This window comes from Aotus nancymaae, unplaced genomic scaffold (genome assembly GCF_030222135.1).
Source record: "Aotus nancymaae isolate 86718 unplaced genomic scaffold, 86718_ANA_hifiasm-v0.15.2.pri h1tg000019l, whole genome shotgun sequence".
Lineage (NCBI taxonomy): Eukaryota > Metazoa > Chordata > Mammalia > Primates > Aotidae > Aotus > Aotus nancymaae.
Window position 1 is genome coordinate 17,152,395 of NW_026988431.1, and position 19,360 is coordinate 17,171,754.

At 39.3% G+C, this 19,360-nt stretch overlaps 1 protein-coding gene across 5 annotated transcripts in view; it reads left to right on the forward strand.

Moving 5' to 3' along the window:
- The window catches only part of TNIK (TRAF2 and NCK interacting kinase), a 413,784-nt gene extending 408,457 nt beyond the window's left edge, over positions 1–5,327 (forward strand). For all 5 annotated transcript variants that reach the window (XM_064378648.1, XM_064378646.1, XM_064378644.1 and 2 more), the window contains one exon: positions 561–5,327. In XM_064378648.1, coding sequence (XP_064234718.1) covers positions 561–595 — 35 coding nt within the window. In that variant the 3' untranslated portion in view covers positions 596–5,327. The remainder of the gene's footprint in view (positions 1–560) is intronic.
- The last annotated feature ends 14,033 nt before the right edge of the window (positions 5,328–19,360 follow it).

Sequence of the window (19,360 nt, forward strand, 5' to 3'; positions counted from 1 at the left end):
ATACCAAAATAAGTAGGCATTAAATACCTTGCCCTATCTGACCACACAGTTTAATGTTTTATCTTAAATTTTACAATTGAAATCTGAAATTGTATAGTAGCCAGTAGACCTAAAACTCCTCCTTGACTTTGGGAATGTGAAGGGATTCCCTTCCATCCTTAAGTCTACTTTCTTGTCATTTATGGGTGAGAGAGGGGAAGCTTCTGTGCCTTTCTAGAAATTAGCAAAGATCCTGTTGAGTCCTAGGCCAGAAATTTAGCATGTTATGCTAGCATGAAACTCCCTTTTAAAAGTGAGCATGTTACAAATCAAGATATAGCCCCTTCAGCATCTCTGGAGGCCAATACCACAATAAGTAATAATAACAATTGTAGGAATAAAGGCTGGAGTTTTTACATAGGATGCACGATATCCAAAGGCACTTTACAAACACGAGCCATTGAGTCTTAAGACCTGACACGTGGCAAGGATAAGACATGTGAGAGAAAATGGATGGACGGTTGAAGAAAAGAGGGGAAAAAACCATGCAGTTGAACTAACTTCTTTTTAATTTCAAACAGGTATTTTTTGCATCCGTGCGATCTGGAGGAAGTAGCCAAGTGTTTTTCATGACCCTCAACAGAAATTCCATGATGAACTGGTAACAGAAGAGCACTTGGCACTTATCTTCATGGCGTTATTTCTAATTTAAAAGAACATAACTCATGTGGACTTATGCCAGTCTAGAGGCAGAATCAGAAGGCTTGGTTGAACATATTGCTTTCCCTTTTCCTCTCCCTCCGCCCCTCCCAAAACAGTCCATCTTTCAATGTTGCAGCCTGGTTGAGAAGGAGAGAAAAAGGTGGCAGGAATTTCCAGGAGATCCCCAAGAATGCTGCCTTGTCTGTGGACAAAGATGGACCATGTGCCCTTCGGAGTTAGGGTTAGAAACAAATATTGTGTGCTCTTAACGATTAAGCTGTGTTATGGTGGGTTTTCAGTTTTTACCTTTTTTCTTTACCCCTTTACTCTGTAAGAATGGGGAAAGAATGCCTACTGAGAAAATGAGTCTGTTTTTCATTCTGTCTGCCTACTGGTTTTAAGTATATGGTATGTTGTAAAATTTCCAATTTCCAGTGATGAGAGATAGCACAATAAATGTACCTTATCTCCTTACACTGAAGGCCATAACTACATAGTGGGGTAATTTAAGAACTCTCTTGCCTTCACCAACCCGAAAGGTTGCTTTTTGATAGCAACTGGCTAATGAGTTTTTAAAAGCGAAGAAAAATACTAGTTTTCCCCTCTTTTGGGAAATAGATTTTAAATGGCTAAACTACTAGCCTTAAAACTACTAGTCTAATAAAATCAACTACCACTTCTGTGAATCTGACAGGCCATATTTTTATATGGCCCTTTACAAAATGGAGAGTGTCGAATAGGATGCAAATGCCATTGAGTTGAGCTGGCCTAGCAATTGAGGGACCTCAGCTATTATGCAACAGATCAGGGCAAAAGATGGGATGACAGATGAGGTCACACAGAAAGAGCTTCTAGGAAACAAGCTTACATATTCTTTTTTAAAATGCACAAAGCCTCCCAGCTAAGAGGTCACTTGGTTTGGGCTTCATTAGGACTGAGACTTTGTTGAGTTCTTTCTGGGAATTGGGGAGTGGACGATATTCAGGCTCTGAACATTCCCAGCCCTCTCCTGAGCATGCCACTTTTGCAAGATGAAAACTGTGACTGAAAAAATAAATAATGATGTTTCTGAGCTGCCTGTGTTCTCCCTGGGTGGGTGAGAGAACGGACTAGACTCCTAAGCCTGCCTCAGATACAGGAGGCATCATTGGCTCTAATTTGAGAGAACTTGAAAGCAAGGCTTTGGACAAAATTTTGAGACCCTAATCACTTTTCCTTCCTCCAAATTACCCAACATACGGTAAACAACATTTGTGCAGAGATATGTATGTATTTAGTTCAGGTCAACTTGTGTCCTTATAAACTCTTAATCAAATGATTTGAACTTTCACGTGACTGGGACTTTTTTTTTCCAAAGCTACAAGCATGGCCGCCTGTGGTATCGAGGTGTTGCAAACAATATCTGTGTTGCGCTTCCTGTTTTAACCTACCTCGTTTTGTTTGTTTTTGTTTCACTGTTCATCACAGCAGTGTTATCTCCAGGAGACATATAGAGAGCTCAGCTGGCAATCTCAGGTGCATCTCACATTTTTAAAACAAAACAGTAGTTGACCAAATTTTTCTTCTTAAAAAAATTGGAGGTGGTGGGGAAATCCAATAACAAAAACCAATGTGGCTTGTTTCTGGAGAAAATAATTACTATAAACAGATTAAAAAAAAATGCTATGATCCTACTGATTTTGCCTAAATACATGAGCAGCTGATGTACTATTAATGAGAACGAAATACACATTAGGAAAATTGAGCCATTTCCATCCAGTAGTTTGGGCAAGATGGGGAAGAGAAGGGGAAACATTCTAGTTTCTGGATTACATTATTATGCTTCTTCTGAAAAGGTGGTTGTCATTTACATTTATTTAAAGCAGGTAATACCCAGGAATGTAACTGAGGATTATCTATCATCTTCAGGCGATCAGCAAGATATCCTCCTCATGGTCCCTTTAGCTCTCAAAAGCAATGAAATCCTCCTGTTCTCATTTTTACTGCTGTGGTTGTGCTGCTGAACAATAATACTATCTTCTCAAATTCCATGCCACAAATTCAGCAATAACTTTTTGGATTGAATTTAACAACTACTGTAATTGGATGCTGATGTGGACAAAATATATTGATTTCAATTTCATTCCCGAATGTGATTGCCACCAACTCTTTATATTGCTGCTGTGGTATTTTAAACCAGAAGCTTCTTTAAATTATGTTGCAAACTGATCTTTGTTTCTATGTTTTTGTTTTGTTTTTATTTCTAAGTGGTAAGTTTGAAACACACAGCTTTAAATGATTTTTTTATTGCGGGATTTTGGGTACAGTTAAGAAATAAAAGGGAATCATTGTGTTTAAACATAAGGTAGTTTGTGAATGTATTTTTTAAAATCTAGATTCATTGAAACAAAAAAATCATAAGAAAACAATATTAATGCAGTCTTGTTTACAGTATGTACAGTGACATAACATAGAACATGAGCTTTTCTGGTGCCAACAACAATAAAACACAGACGTTAAACATCAAGCCATGCCTTTTATATTTTTGTACTAATATTTTATACTGAGTACAAGGCAAATCTAAGTTTAAAAGGGACCCCCAGAAATCTATGCTTCTTAAAAGATATTTAAGGAATTCCTGGAAGCTTTTATCTTCAAAAATAAATTTTCCTCCAGCAAGACAGACCCCAGCCCTGATAAAAGGAGGCCTAGGTCATGCAGAACATGTCAGAATGGTGTCCCTGTGACTCATCTAAACTTTTTGAATTGCCTTAATTCCTTTTTGGGGTAGGGGAGGAATGGTGGCTTTTAGTCTATTTTTATAACATCTCAATAACAAAATATTTAGTTTTGATTTTTTATAGGTGATTTTATCTCTAGAAATTGGCTCATTTTATTGTTATTTTCCTACAAAGAGAAAATGGAGAAACTGAGCCCTCCCCTCAGAGTAAGTTCACTAGATCTGCCAGTTCTTACTGCTCTAAATTAATCATCATCCAGTAAAATCTACTGAGCTTGCCCACACCATAGTCTGGGTCTCGGGTCTGACAGGTGACCATCATTCCTGGGTACCAGTCAGGGATATTGTAGCATGGATTCCTACATCCAGTGGTAGTAGGAATGGAAGACCTATGAAGTTCCTTCAAATAATAAGGCCCTTCCCCTTGCCACTTCCAGCCAGACCATTGTCACAGCACACAAGACAAAGGAAGACAGCTTGCACTAAGTTCCACATAAAGTCTAACAGCTCTATTTTACATAGATCTCATTATTTATTTTTCTTGAAGACTTGTAAACAATCCTTCAAGAAGACCTAGAACTATTATTTTTATTAAACAGGGTAGAATAAGTTATGGGTGAAATCTCACAAGGCCACCTGGACAGGGGCTCCATTTCTCTAACATTTTAACATTGTTTTCTATGGTACACTCTTAATGTACTTTGCATTAAGTACATGTTTTTTTAAAAGCACCTTAGTTCCTGGTTGTCAAGACCTACTAACAGTTTTTTGTCTGCTCTTGTGACTCATTGGTAATTGGTGTCTCTGATCCCTCCTGTCCAGTAGATTAGAAAGATGTGAAATTCAAGCTAGAACCAGTTTGGTTTTATCCACTGCCAGAAATGGAAGCGGCTAAAGTCTCACATTCCGTGAAGTTTAAAAATCTATATCTATGCTCTCCCTACTATTGTGTACCAGTTCCCGTCACTGTATTCTTGAAACATGGAAGAGCTCTTCATGTTAACAGTGTGTGCTGTCTTTGAAAGTCTGCTTGAACAGGCATCACTTGTATTTGTGCTGATTGCTTTAAGATGTAAGATATGCTACATTATTTTTAAGAAAGAAGGTAGTTATTGATAAAATTTTAATTTTAACCTGCAGGAAAACATGAGAAAATCCACGGCATGCTGATGACAATTTTGAATGACCCTACTATGCTCTTTATGTTCCAGAATCTCACTGATGCCATATTCTGATCATTTCAACAGCCTCTAACTTGTTAGATATCTTTTAGTTCATTCTTCAAAAATGTAAATCTAACTAAATCAAGTAAAACATAACCAACCAACCAAAACCTGACCTCCCCTGAGACTACATAGTGGCAACATAAATCTAAAAGTCTAAATTGGATTTAATTTACCTGATAATATTTCTCATAACTGCCACTACATTTTGTCCTTGGTCACTATATATCAGGAACCCTAAAGTGACCTGTCTGTTCATGGATCTCAAATAAAATGGGTGTAAAACTGATCACTCTTCAGGGGTCCCAGCAAAGAAGAAAGCCTCTTGAGAATTTGCACATTCAAAACGGACAATTTATATATTTCTACCAAACATTTTCTAGATCGTTTCATTTCTATACCATTATCCTGGGATTTTTTCCATAGATAACTATAATATTCAACAATTTCCTTAGCATTAAACAGTGTGAGATCCCAACCCTGTGCTTTGAACTTTATTCTTCTAGACCTGCCATTACAGGAAGTGCCAGAATGTACCAAAATAAAAATCCCCATAAAAGCATTTTTTAAACAATCTCTGGGTAAGGTTTGAGTTATTTTTAATCCAGATCAAAATCTTGGACTCTTCTGAGTCCGTGATGACAAATGTTTCAATGAAAAGTAGAAAATACAGTTAAAAATAAAAATGTCCTAAAGTTTACAGATTTTTGAGTTTGTGTACATGTCTTCAAACTAACTTACTCCTTGCATGATAGGGTTTGGTTTTAATGGTTTATTTTTATGAGCACTAAGTTGCATTGCACTATTGAGGCTGAGCAAATGCTGGTGGAAAGGTGAGTTTTCATTTCCGGCAATGGATCATTATTTGTACATAGCAAATATCATGCCCAGCTACCCCTTTCTCTTATCTCTTCCCCTGGGGTAAGTGTTAAGGAATAGTAGTACTTATTATGGTATGTTTAAGAAACCTCAAGCATTACCCTGAATCAAAATTTCAAAATTAGGTGGCAGCAGGAAACAAAAGATTACAGATTGAGTTGTTAAAATTGGATGTTGTAAAACTATACTTGAACGTTTTAGCTGCCTTACTTATGTTAATATAATGTTGAGAGATGGCAAATGTGTGATATCAGAAGGGAAAACTTCCATTTTGCTGTGCCTACAATTGTTTACATTTTTTAAATCTCCAGTATTCAAAAGTATTTTAAATTGTCAAAAATTGGCTAAAACTAGATTATAGCCTCATCTGAGAATGAGAGAAGAAAATCTTCCTGGCATATTTTCCAGTCTGAAGCTTTCGGTTACTTTCAGATATTTTTTTTTTCTTGCATACAAAAATCACTGAGAAAGTACTTTCTACAGTTATTCCAAGCAGTCATTAAAAATGCATGGATAGGTTTTTGCACATGGTCACTGCCATGCCCTGGAATATAATATGCTACCTTTGTCACAATATGATTAATAAAGCATTAATAGTAGGGTGCCTCCTTGTTCCTCATTGTCACTTGCAGACTATTCTCCCTTCCTCCTCCTGAACACTCACTGTTTCGAAGTTCTTTACATCAGTCTGTCAGGTCCCTACATTACCCTCTTTTACTCCTGCTCATTGCTCAAGAATTTTCACTTTTTGCTCACTGTTGCTCTCTTTACCACCACCCTGTCAACATTCTTGATTACTTCAATATCCACTTAGTCCTCATTTCCCTGATCTTGACCAGAGAAACTTATCATTACTAATTACTACATCGGCTTCTTAAGTGATAGCAGACAGTTCTTATTTGCTCCGGGTAAATCTCATTCAACCTCACCAAATAAAGATCATTGCCCCAGAAATCGAATATTCTCTTCTGCATCCCCTATTCTATTCTATTTCACTGTATTCTGAATTCCACTGTATTCTGAATTCCACTGTATTGTGTATGCTGCAGAATCCCTAGTCTTCTTAAGCACCCTCCTTGGCCCCATTACCCTCTCTAACTGAAAGGGCCCAGTATTCCCAGAGACAGTTGTTCTGGGATAAACATAGAAATTTACCCTTTGCTGTTAAAACTTGAAACTTCTATTTGTTTTCCTTCAGGCTTCTCAAAAAAGTATCAGAGAACTGCAACTCACCAGATCACAGCACCAGATGCCTCCTTGCCTCCCTAGTTCCTGTTTTCTTACACATTGTTACATTTCTTCCCTGCTATATAAATACCTAGTTTTCATCAGTCAGGGAGATGGATTTGAGACTGAGCTCCCATCTCCTTGGCTGCAGCACCTGATCAAAGCAAAGCCTACTTCCTTGGCAATACTTGTCATCTCAGTGATTGGCTTTCTGTGCGGCAAGCAGTGGGACCTGGACCAAACCTGGTGTTTCGGTAACATAACTACCATCTTATTTATCTGCTTCCCTTCACTGAAAAATTCTCTAGGGGGAACTGTGTGTACTTACTGTTCTAAATTCTCCCCTCCCTTGGTCTTTTGAACCAACTCAAATTAGGCTTTCATCTCTACCACAGCAGCTCTTGTTAAGGACACCAGTGACCTCCATGCTTTCAAATGCAATGGTTAGGTCTCTGGCTTCAGTGCTGCTTGATTATCTGCAGTCTTTGACACAGTTAATGATTACTCCCTTGTTGAAATGCTTTCTCAGCTCTGGGACATCTACCTCATGTTCTCTCACCTTCCTGGCCACTCCTTCTCAATCTCCTTTGCTGACATCTTGGAGTGCCCCAGTCCTAGGCATCCCCCTCTAAGTGATCTCTCCCAGTCTTGGGACTTTAAAAACCATCTATACACTGACAACACCTAAGTGATCTCTCCCAGTCTCGGGGCTTTAAGGACTATCTGTAGGCTTACAACACCCACATTTTAATCTCTAGACCCAACCTCTTTCCTGAATGCCAAATTTGGCATGTAAATGTCTAATTTATGAAGCACCTTCATTTGGATCTGCCATTGGCATCTCAAACTTGACATGTTCACCCATCCATACACAGTAGTACTCTCATATTCATGGTTTCATTTTCCTTGGTTTCAGTTACCTGCAATTATCTGCAGTCTAAAAATATTAAATTGAAAATTTCAGAAATAATTCATCAGTTTTAAATTGTGCACCATTCTGGGTAGTGTAATGTAATCTTGTTCCATCCTGCTACATCCCACCCAGGACATGAAACATCCCTTTGTCCAGCATAGCTATGCTGTAAACATCTTCCTCTTAGTCACTTTGTAGCTGTCTTGGTTATCAGACAGACTGTCATGGTATCACAGTGCTTGTGTTCAAGTAACCCTTATTTTACTTAATAATGGCCCCAAAGTGCAAGAGTACTGTGCCTAATTTATACATTAAAATTTATTATAATTATGTATAGATGGGGAAAAAATAGTATAGGCTTCAGTACCAGCCACAGTTTCTGGCATCCACAGTGTGTCTTCAAACTCCCCCTACAATCCTGTGTCAGTAAATGGCAGCTCCATTCCTCCCCACCAGAAAATCTTGTTACCCTTTATTTTTTGTTTTCACACACCACATCAGATCCATTTCTTTTTTAATCCTGTTTTCCCTAGTTTCAGAATATATCCACAGTCCACTCTGGGTACAAGCCACTTGCCTGAGATGATGGTGTTAAAACATATACCAGGTTATGGCACTTTTCTGCTAAAGTCCCTCAATGCCTTCCCATCACCCGGAATGTCAACATCTTTACAGTGGCCTATAAGGGCATTGTCATTTGGCCCCACCTCAGCCACCACTGTCACTTCTCTGACTTCATCTATTTCTTTTGTCACTTTGCTAAAGTCCACTGGCCTCCTTACTTTACCCAGAGCACCCTCAAAGCATGTCCTGTCTCAGAGGCTTTGCCTTTGCTGTCACTCAGTCTCAAAGCTCCCCTCACATGCCTACATAGCTGACTCCCTCCCTTCCTTCAGGTCTCTGTACAACTCTTCCTTTACTGTCAGAGCGCTGTGCCAAATAACCTCCCATTCCCCCACTCGTTTTCTGTTTATGGCCTTTTGTAGTACTTATCACCATATACTTTGCTTACTAGTCCATCTCCAGTGCTTTGAAGAATGCTTGGCAAATAGTAGTTAGTAAATATTTGTTGGATGAAGGAAGGAATAAAAATAAACAACAGAGCTTTGGAATTTTTTAAAGGGTATAAAACTATATGGTTGATTTCAGTTTCAAAAAAACCATCACTATCTCCAAAGTTTGTATCATAAAAGTATAGATTTGATGTCATATAGAAAATAGAGAACGCTATAGATTTTCTTTCCTGGAAGGCTATTGTGGATGGAAAACACCTGGCTATGACCCTGGCTATACTTTCTTGCTCCATGAATCATCTTAACAGGCCAAGCTGCAGGATTATAAGAGGAGCTGTCACATAGAACCATGAGAAAAGCAGAATTTCAAAACTCTTACATTTTTACAGATAATGATCCATTTTAAGCTACTGGCATTGCAATAAATGCATAGTTATTGGATGTGGGTGGGGATTCTGAATTTTGTTTTCCAGTCTAAATGCTTAAAAACCATGACAATTTTTTTTCTGAAACAAAAAGTAAACAACAGTGAAACTATCCTCCTGCCAAATGCAGCTTGAAGACAACCTAATGACATTTGAGTCTTAACAATCTTCCAAGTGACAACAATTCTGCCTCCCTGGGAAGCCTCTAACATCTGTATATATTCAGCTCCACTGAATGTTGCATGAAGTTTCATTGTAGAAAATTGACACATGCCTTCTGATTAATCTGTTGTTTCACTCAGTCTTGTAAAGGGCACACATTGTAGTTTCCATTTGTTCAATCATGTATTTTCCTGCTCACTTAATAAGTCTTTTTAAAAAAATAAAGAAGAAAATGAAATGATGTCATATGAAGAATATAACAGTGAAATATTTTTTTTTTGTTTTTCTTATTACTTTTTGTGTCTTTTCACAAATCTCTTGAGATTAAGGATAGTGTGTAATACATGCTAAATAGCCAGGATCAAGCTCTTCACCTTTCCAGGACCAAAAGCATTTTAGAGTTCCATGGTGCTTAGTTGCAGATTCCTGAAATCCTCATGAAAAAATACAGGACATTAGTTCCACAGATAGATGGAAAATATGAAAATGATGCTAAGAAATGGGACAGGGTGTCACAGTCATTGTGAACAATCTCGATTATCACAAACTCCAGTTGTTAAGATACATAAACATTTTCAAAATGAGTTCTCAATAATTTATGTAAAAAAAATAGAGTGTTAGTCCTTAAAATTGTAACTCAACAGTTTAAATACATGTTTTTATATTTTGTAAGAACCAAATCCATGTTCTATGACAATAACAATTTGATATAGGGTCACCTTCAAAAATTAATCATCTTCATTTCCAAAATTCAACATTAATTTACCCATAAAGTCATGAGGACAGGGATCAGCAGCATCATGGTCTGATGAACATTTTCAGCATTGTACCCAATGCTCCATGGATCTCAGGTTATCTTTTATTATTAAACCTATTTATTTAATAAGAGAGATGGCAGTTGAAAAATTGAAGGATTTAGAGCTAGAAGGCATCACTGGAGCAGAAAGAAACAGCATAGTCTTCAGGTCAACTTGATACTCTTCCCCCATCTCATTCCTTCTTACTAGAATAGCCATTCATAATTGGAAGCCTAGACAGCTCAGGCCTAAGTTATCACTAGTCCAAGGAAAAATGACTAAAAAAGGACAGCATAGTGAGTTTTCTATAAAAGCTCATTTTAAAAAATCGTCTTATTTGGAGATGGTGTGCCCTCATTTTAGTGATACAATGTATTTGAGAGCTGATGCTGATAATAAATGGATAATAAATGGCTATTTTATTAAATGCTCTAGTTTGGCAAAATTAAAAGTTTACAGTTTTGTTGTTCTTCACAGGGTTTGGGGTTGAGCAGGTGTATTAGTTCATTTAAAAACTACTGATAGAGACATATCCAAGACCAGCCAATTTACAAAAGAAAGAGGTTTAGTGAACTTACAGTTCCACATGTCTGGGGAGGCCTCACAATCATGGTGGAAGGTGAAAGGTACATCTCACATGGCAACAGACAAGAGAAGAGAGCTTGTGCAAGGAAACTCCCATTTTTAAAACCATCAGATTTTGTGAGACTTACTCACTATCATGAGAACAGCACAGCAAAGACCTGCCCCCATGATTCAATCACTTCCCACTGGGTCTCTTCCACAACATGTGGGAATTCAAGATGAGATTTGGGTGGGGACACAGCCAAACCATATCATTCTGCCCCTAACTCCTTCCAAATCTCATGTCCTCACATTTCAAAACAAATCATGCCTTCTCAACAGTCCCCCAAAGTCTTAACTCATGTCAGCATTAACCCAAAAGTCCATAGTCCAAAGTCTCATGTGAGACAAGGCAAGTCTCTTCCATTTATGAGCCTGTAAAATCAAAAGCAAGATAGTCACTTCTTAGATATAATGAGGGTACAGGCATTGGGTAGATACAGTCTTTCCAAATTGGAGAAATTGACCAAAGGGGCTACAGGGCCTATGCAAGTCCAAAATCCAGCAGGGCAGTCAAATCTTAAAGCTCCAAAATGATCTTTGACTCTATGCCTCACATCCAGGTCACACTGATGAAGAGGTGGGTTCCTATGGTCTCGGGCAGCTCTGCCCCTGTGGCTTTTCAGGGTAGAGCCTCCCTCCCAGCTACTTTCATGGGCTGGTGTTAAGTGTCTGTGACTTTTCCAGGCATACAGTGCAAGCTGTTGGTGGATCTACCATTCTGGGGTCTGGAGGAAGGTGGCCCTCTTCTCATAGCTCCACTATGTGGTACTCCAGTAGGGACTCTATGTAGGGGCTCTGACCTGACATATCCCTTCCACACTGACCTAGCAGAGGTTCTCCATGAGAGCCCCACTCCTGCAGCAAACTTCTGCCTGGGCATCCAGGTGTTTCCATACATCCTCTGAAATCTAGGTGGAGACTCCCAAATCTCAGTTGTTACTTCTGTGCACCCATAGGCTTAACACCACATGGAAGCTGCCAAGGTTTGGGGCTTCCAACCTCTGAAGTAACAGCCTAAGCTGTACCTTAGCCTCTTTTAATCACAACTAGAGCAACTGGGATGAAGGGCACCAAGTCCCTAGACTGCACACAGCAGAAGGACCCTAGGCCTGACCCACAAAACTGCATTTTCCTCCTAAACCTCTGGGACTGTGATGGAAGAGGCTGCCACAAAGGTCTCTGACATGCCCTGGAGATATTTTCCCCATTGTCTTGATGATTAACATTTGACTACTCATTCCTCATGGAAATTTCTACAGCTGGTTTGACATTGTCCTCAAAAAATAGGATTTTCTTTTCCATCGTATTGTCAGCCCGCAAATTTTTGCAACATCTATGCTCTGTTTCCCTTTTAAAACTGAATGCCTTTAACAGTACCCATGTCATCTCTTGAATGCTTTGCTGCTTAGCTGGATACCCTAAATCATCTCTCTTAAGTTCAAAGTTCCACAGACCTCTAGAGCAGGGGCAAAATGCCACCAGTCTCTTTGCTAAAACATAACAAGAGTCCCCTTTGCTCCAGTTCCCAACAAGTTTCTCATCTCCATCTGAGACCACCTCAGCCTGGATTTCATTGTCCATATCACTATCAGCATTTTGGTCAAAGCCATTCAACAAGTCTCTAAGAAGTTCCAAACTTTCCCACATGTTCCTGTCTTCTTCTGAGCCCTACAAACTGTCCCAACCTCTGCCTGTTACCCAATTCCAAAGTCATTTCCACATTTTTGGGTGTCTTTTCAGCAATGCCCCACTCTGCTGGTACCAATTTACTATATTAGTCCATTTTCACACTGCTGAGAATCACATACCCAAGACCGGGCAGTTTACAAAAGAAAGAGGTTTATTGGACTTACAGTTCCACACGGCTGGGGAGGCCTCACAATCATGGCAGAAGGCGAAAGGCACAGCTCACATGGCAGCAGACAAGAGAAGAGAGCTTGTGCAGGGAAACTCCCCTTGTTAAAACCATCAGATCGCATGAGACTTATTCACTATCATGAGAACAGCATAAGAAAGACCTGCCCCCATGATTTAATCACCTCCCATTGGGTCCCTCCCACAACACATGGGAATTCAAGATGAGATTTGGGTGGTGACACAGCCAAACCATGTCAGTGGGGGAGACTTCAGTTTTGTTGTTGACATTTTTCCCAGCTAATAAAATCTAAAAATATATGGTAACAACTGCTGTAGAGAAATTTTATAGAAGTCCAGACCTTATTTCAGTATAGAAATATACTGCCCATCTCAAAAATTGATAGAGAGGAAAAAACCCAAGAGCATCACCCAGCACTGGAAACAAAGCAGACACTCTGCCTGGTGTCCATGATTTAGATTTATGTTGCTGGCTTCATCAAGTAAGTGGATTTTAAGAAACCTCTACGGGCTATAGTGCCATCACAGTGGATATGCTGTGAAACAGAAGGCACAGTAAAACTCAGAAGTCATCAACTAACTGCATCCTAGTCACTTTATTTGCCAAAAAAAATTCATTCTCAGTTTTTAAAAGTATGATGAGTTCACCTCATATCTACCTCAGAAACAGAAAAGCAACAAAAAGTTTAGTAACACTTTTAAATAAAGCTGCATTTTATAAGCCACATTCATTTTTAAAATAATTACACATATGAGTCATTTATTTAGTTTACAAACAATGCCTGGTATACAGATGTGGTGTTGGACACCTTGGTATAACACCCAACCCCGGGTTTGCTGAGGTCTCTAGGCCATGATTTAGATATTAACAGTAAATGTTTTCCCTGAGAACCCCCTTTTTGTTCTGGTTGTATTTTATGGCATTGTTTTAATGTCAGTAATATGTTACTGATCATTGTTTCAGCTCATTTTAATCAGGCTGCCCTTGAAGCAGGAATGGTGAGAAGCAAACCTCCCACACACCCAACTGGGGAAGGAAGTGGCTTTTTATTCGGCCAGGAGCTGTGGGGGGCTACAGACTCATTCTCCAAGCTCCCCGAGAAGCAGCTTCTCTCCCCTTTTATAGGCTTACAATGCTAAAGGGGAAACTGAGGTAAAACTATGTCATTGTCCATTGGCTGGACGTCCGACCTCACAATCTTTTGGCTTCATTGATTTGCTAGTTCAAATGCAGCGTGAACTAGCTGGGGAGGGGGCTTACAGAGGCAAGACAAAGGCAGTACATTATTAGTTGGCAGCAGTGTTTCCAGGAGGGAGCCTGGGCTGAGTAGATGTGAAGGCATGGGGGCATGACCCAGTACTGGGCTCCAGTCAGTAGGGATAACATTCATTTGCAACTCTTTCAAGGCTTACAGATAGGAGAGATGCTGGAAACTGAAAAGGGAGTCATTTTCCCAGCTCTTTGGTTTTTTATTTATTTTTTCACCCTCCATGTGGAGGGGAGGAGGAGGTGGAGGCCAGGAAGCAAGAGTAGGGAAGGGGGTCTCACCTCTCATCCTTATCATCTTTAGATATCAGAGAATAATATCATCATTGTATTTTTTTTACCTCTTTATATTCCATCTTATATTTTAAAAATATTTGGGGCAGCTATAATCTGGCTTCTGAGGAACCACTAAAGCAGAATGTACTATCCACATGAAGGAAAGTGAAATAGCCATTTATCTATCAGTTGTCTATTCTATAACAGGCCTCACACTGGATGCTGAGGCAGAAACAGCTGATGGAGAAATGATCTCCCTAGGTTGCAGGGGAGATGAGGAAGGCAGGAGATGGAAAACAAACATGCACAGAGACAATGACAAAAAGCAGAGTCAGTCATTTGATAGAGGATTCAAGGATTGCCATGGGACAAAAATGAAGGGATATGGCCTTCATGAGACATTGGGAGAGGAAAAAAGAGAGAGAGGCTTTCCAGCCAGAGGGAGCAGCTTGAACAAAGGCACAGAGGAGTGGAAGAGCATATGGATATAGAAATGGGAAATCATTCAATATGACTAGAGAAAGTGCTAGTGGAGCAGGAAATCTAAGTACATGAATGTTGTCAAAAGACAGCATTACAACAAATTTAGTTGAAAGATCTTAATTGGTTTTTATTCTCAGTTTTAGAATTGGGTAGCCCTCACTCAAGACCAGAACAGGTTCAAAGAACTCGTAAGCCTGCAAAGTGGTCAGATGACATTTATGGCCAGAAAACAGGGACATACAGTGACAGCTTACTCTGTGTTTTTCCTTACTGGAATCAGCTGGTGGCCAACCAGTTCAAATTAAACTGCTGTGATTGCCTAAGACTCAGCCACTTGTTGTTACAAACGTATACTCCTAAGATAGTCCTTTAGTTAATCTATGTATCAAGTCAGGTTACAATTTGCCATGTAAAACCTCAAACAGAGGTATCCTCAGGCTTAAACTTAATTCAACAATGTATAGCATTCTGTCTTGACTCCTGTCCCCATACTCCTAACATAAGCCACAGGGCTTTCCTGATTCAGCCAGTGGCCTGACCTCTGGTGGGCAATGTTTGGTGAATGAATAACACCATTTGTTAGGAATGGCGAAGATTACTATGTGTTGGTGGTAGTAGCTCCCCACCCAACTCCCAGTCCCCAACTTCTTTCCCCGTGAGTGGATCATTTCATGCACATAATTCTGGGCATCTTTTTAGTTGCTTCTTGTAGAACTAATCCTTCAAATTTCCTTGCTGAACCTCAGCTTTGATGCATGGAGCTGTTGTGTGGTCCTACTAACCCAAACTTTCCTGATCATATGAATCACCTGAGTGCTTGTTACTAAGGCAAACTTCTTGACCATGGCCATTCTCCTGTGAGCAGGAATCTGTCATTTTGATGCCCATAGTCCTAGACAACCCCCCCATCACACACTTGAAGAAACATTACACTTCTGGAGTTTTTCCTTCTTCTCTGAATAATTCTGCATTTTCCCAGCTTATATAGACATCAAAAGTGTGTCCAAACAACAACCTCTTTCTCATGTTGTATAGGCATCTTAGTGGCTATCATTTGTCCAAAGCAGGGCTTTTAAAAGAAAGGCTAGAGCAGGGTGTGGTGTGGCTCACGCCTGTAATCCCAGCACTTTGGGAGGCCGAGGTGGGCAGATCACAAGGTCAGAAGTTCAAGACCAGCCTGGCCAATATGGTGAAACCCTGCCTCTGCTAAAAATACAAAAATTAGCCAGGTGTGGTGGTACACGCCTGTAGTCCAAGCTACTCAGGAGGCTGAGGCAGAAGAATTGCTTGAACCCAGGAGTTGCAGTGGGATGAGATCACACCATTGCACTCCAGCCTGGGCAACAGAGTGAGACTCAGAGAAGAAAGAAGAAAGAAGAAGAGGAGGAGGAGGAGGAAAGAAGAAGAGGAGGAGGAGGAGGACAGAAGAAGAAAGAAGAAGAACAAGAGGAGGAAGATGAAGAAAGAGGAAAGAGGAAAGAATAAAGAAGAAGAAGAAGAAAGAAGAGGAGTCTGCTGGACAAGCCACTTGGGCCATCTGGCTCACTGACCTCGCTCCACATCTACAATAAAACCCCCTGGGTAAGTTTCATCACTGGGGAGGGGGGCACACCCCTCCTGGCAGCCAGGAGCTCTACTATCCATGACAGGCCTGAATTTCCTTGGGGATTCTACATTGCAACATGTTACATCTGCTCAGAAGACTGCTAAGGACACATGATACCAGCTGCTCTTGTAGGCAGATCATTTTCTTCTTTATTGTTGAAATTAATATCGTTTGTTAAAAAAAATACTCCCTGAAAAGCATACTTTATTGCTATTATTTCTGCCTTATTTTCATATACTTTGCTATACTTATATTGCTTTTAACTGTTTTTCTTTTTTTATGCTTACCCCCTTTTGATTTGTAATTTTCAAACATATTTATTTTTATTGTCCTTTTTATTGTCTCTTAGTCTTAGGTTGAGATAAAAAATGTTAGTACTACTTATTTACTAACACTTATTTTTTAGACAAGTCTTCTGGTTTCTTCTGGCTTAGCTATTTACTGTTTTGCACCTGCTTTTGCCTTTCTCTTTTATTTGGTAGCCATCAATTTCTACCTCTTTGTGACTGAATTCTTCATACTTCTCTTAACTTATTCTTTGAATATTTTATGCTTCAATTTCTGAATTTACCTTTGTATGTTACCTGTTTTTAACCCTTTTCCTCTTTTTACATTTTATCTATAAGTTTGTTTTGTTTTGTTTCTTTGAGACTGAGTTTCACTCTTATGCCTAGGCTGGAGTGAAGTGACCCACTCTTGGCTCACTGCAACCTCCATCCTCCAGATTCAAGCAATTCTCCTGACTCAGCTTCCTGAGTAGCTTGGATTACAGGTGACTGCCACCACGCCCAGCTAATTCTTTTATTTTTAGTAGAGATGAGGTTTTGCCCATGTTGGCCAGGCTGGTCTCGAACTCTTGACCTCAGGTGATCCACCCACCTTGGCCTTCCAAAGTGCTAGGATTATAGGCATGAGCCACCACACCAGGCCCATCTATAAGTTTTAAATCTATATTTATGTTCTTTTTTACTCAAGATTTTGGTTTGTTTTATTGGTTTTATCTATTTCTAGCATGTTCTAATTATGCTTTAATCAAGTAGGCTAATTATTTTTTCATCGTATTTTAAGTTTTTTCTCCCTAATTTTAATTTTAATTTAGAGCTCATCATATTTAACTGCCATCTTTTACGAACGGAGACACGGAGACTCAGAGAGTTAGAAATAACTTGCTCAGGAACTCAGGGTGGGGAGTTGTGGAAGCTAAATAAGAAGTCAGCTCTTTTGATTACCAGTCTAGTGTTTTTTCTACCAAACTACTACAATAATAATGACTGGATGAAGAATAATGACTCTTCTTTGAAATAAAGAAAACCTGAGTAACATCTCACCAAAGAGCATTCTCACCAAAGAGCATTTAGTCCCTAAGACATTAAAATCAAGGGTGTAAATGTTAGTGACAGCACCCTGGGAAAAGTTGTTCCTTGGCCTTTAACTAAAAGAAAGGGTGAAAATAAAGTGAAAAAGAGAACGTTAAGAAGTGGGACATTATTCCTAAAATATATGGAAGAATAAAATCTTAAGTCAGAGCTTGATGACCCTAAACAAAATGCTCTCCAAGCCTGTTTCCTTCTTTCTAAAGTAGGGATAATGAGACCATTCCTGCCTGCCTCACAATTGTGCTATGTTTCCAAATCAGACCTTTTAAACTTTGTACACAGTTGTTCTTATAATACGCCCATAAAATCCAAGGGAAAGTTTAGAAAATACTTACATAAAAAGAATATTATTGCTAGTTTTAAAACAAGCTTGTCCTACCTGCTGTCCTGAACAGCTTTGAATGCAGCCCACCACAAATTCATAAACTTTCTTAAAACATCATGACATTTTTTGTGTGATTTTTTTTTTTTAGTTCATCAGCTATCATTAGTGTATTTTATGTGTGGCCCAAGACAATTCTTCTTCCAATGTGGCCTGGGGAAGCCAAAAGATTGGACAGCCCTGTTTTAAATAAAATATGTACTATATATCTAAAGAGGGAAAAAAAAAGATTATAGATATAGATATACACACACACGTATGTTGCCTATGCCCTCTCAACACTCATAATCATATTTTCCCTTTTTCCCCTTTTTAAAAAACCAAATTACTTTTTATTGACTGTCTGTTGTTTGATGCATATTTCCATCTGGTACTTTTGTGTTTCTATTCCTATTATATGCATTTTGACCTATATTGAATCGCTTCATTCCTTAAGCTTTAATGGTTAAAAAAAAGCAATACATAAATCAATATATATAATCTATAAATCAATATAACTATACCTCAATGAAAGAACACCCATCTTCAGACTCAAAGATAGCCTTACCAATCAAGTTTCTGTGGCAAAGCCATGGTTTCTTCCCCAATCTGTTTCTTCTTCCTACATCCCCACTAACATTCCAGCTACAACCCTAGCGGGAGTTAACAATGACAATCAGACAAAGCATTACCTAGTACATCTGGCATTTGAGATGCTTTTCTATTTCATTACCCAATAAACTTTTCAAACAACAATCTTTCAGTGCTTTGGCATCTGGAGCAGTTATCTCCTTGTCAGAGCTGGCTCTGCAGTAGCAAATTAATGGATTATAATGCTAAGTAAATTTTCGCTTAGCAAGAAATCTAAGGACAGTGAAAGAGTTGGGTTGGGTGCTCTGTCAAGAGAACAAAAGATCAGGTATGCTCTAATGTTAGGGCTGTGTCTTGGCTGGGGCTGTAATCACAAGAAATGAACCAGAAGAGAATGTCACTCCAGATACTTACCTATGGAACACTCAGAATATTTCTTTGCCCTTTAGCATAAAGCCACAGACCTACCCCCTTATCCTTGCTGTGTTCTTTTACTGTTCTGAAAGCACAACATTGCATATCTATAAGGAACTTAGAGACTAACGCCCTCAGAGACCACAGCCCCAAGTGGTCGAGTGGCTCAAGGTGACTGGAGGGCTGCAGCAGCACTGAAACAAGAATGCTCATCTCCATACTCAGGACAGTACTCTTTCCACTCCATCTGACCCTCTGACCCTTCAAGCTCTCCACCTGAAGAAACACATGAAACTTCCTGCTCCCATCAGTGGTAAAACAAAGGGAATGGCCTTGGTGTATGGCAACAGAGTCCACTCCTAAGGCTTGGCTACATCCTTGCAGTTGGATCAAGGTAAGAAAAACAGGTACCTGCACTCTTGTAGCAAAACAAAGCTTTTTCCCC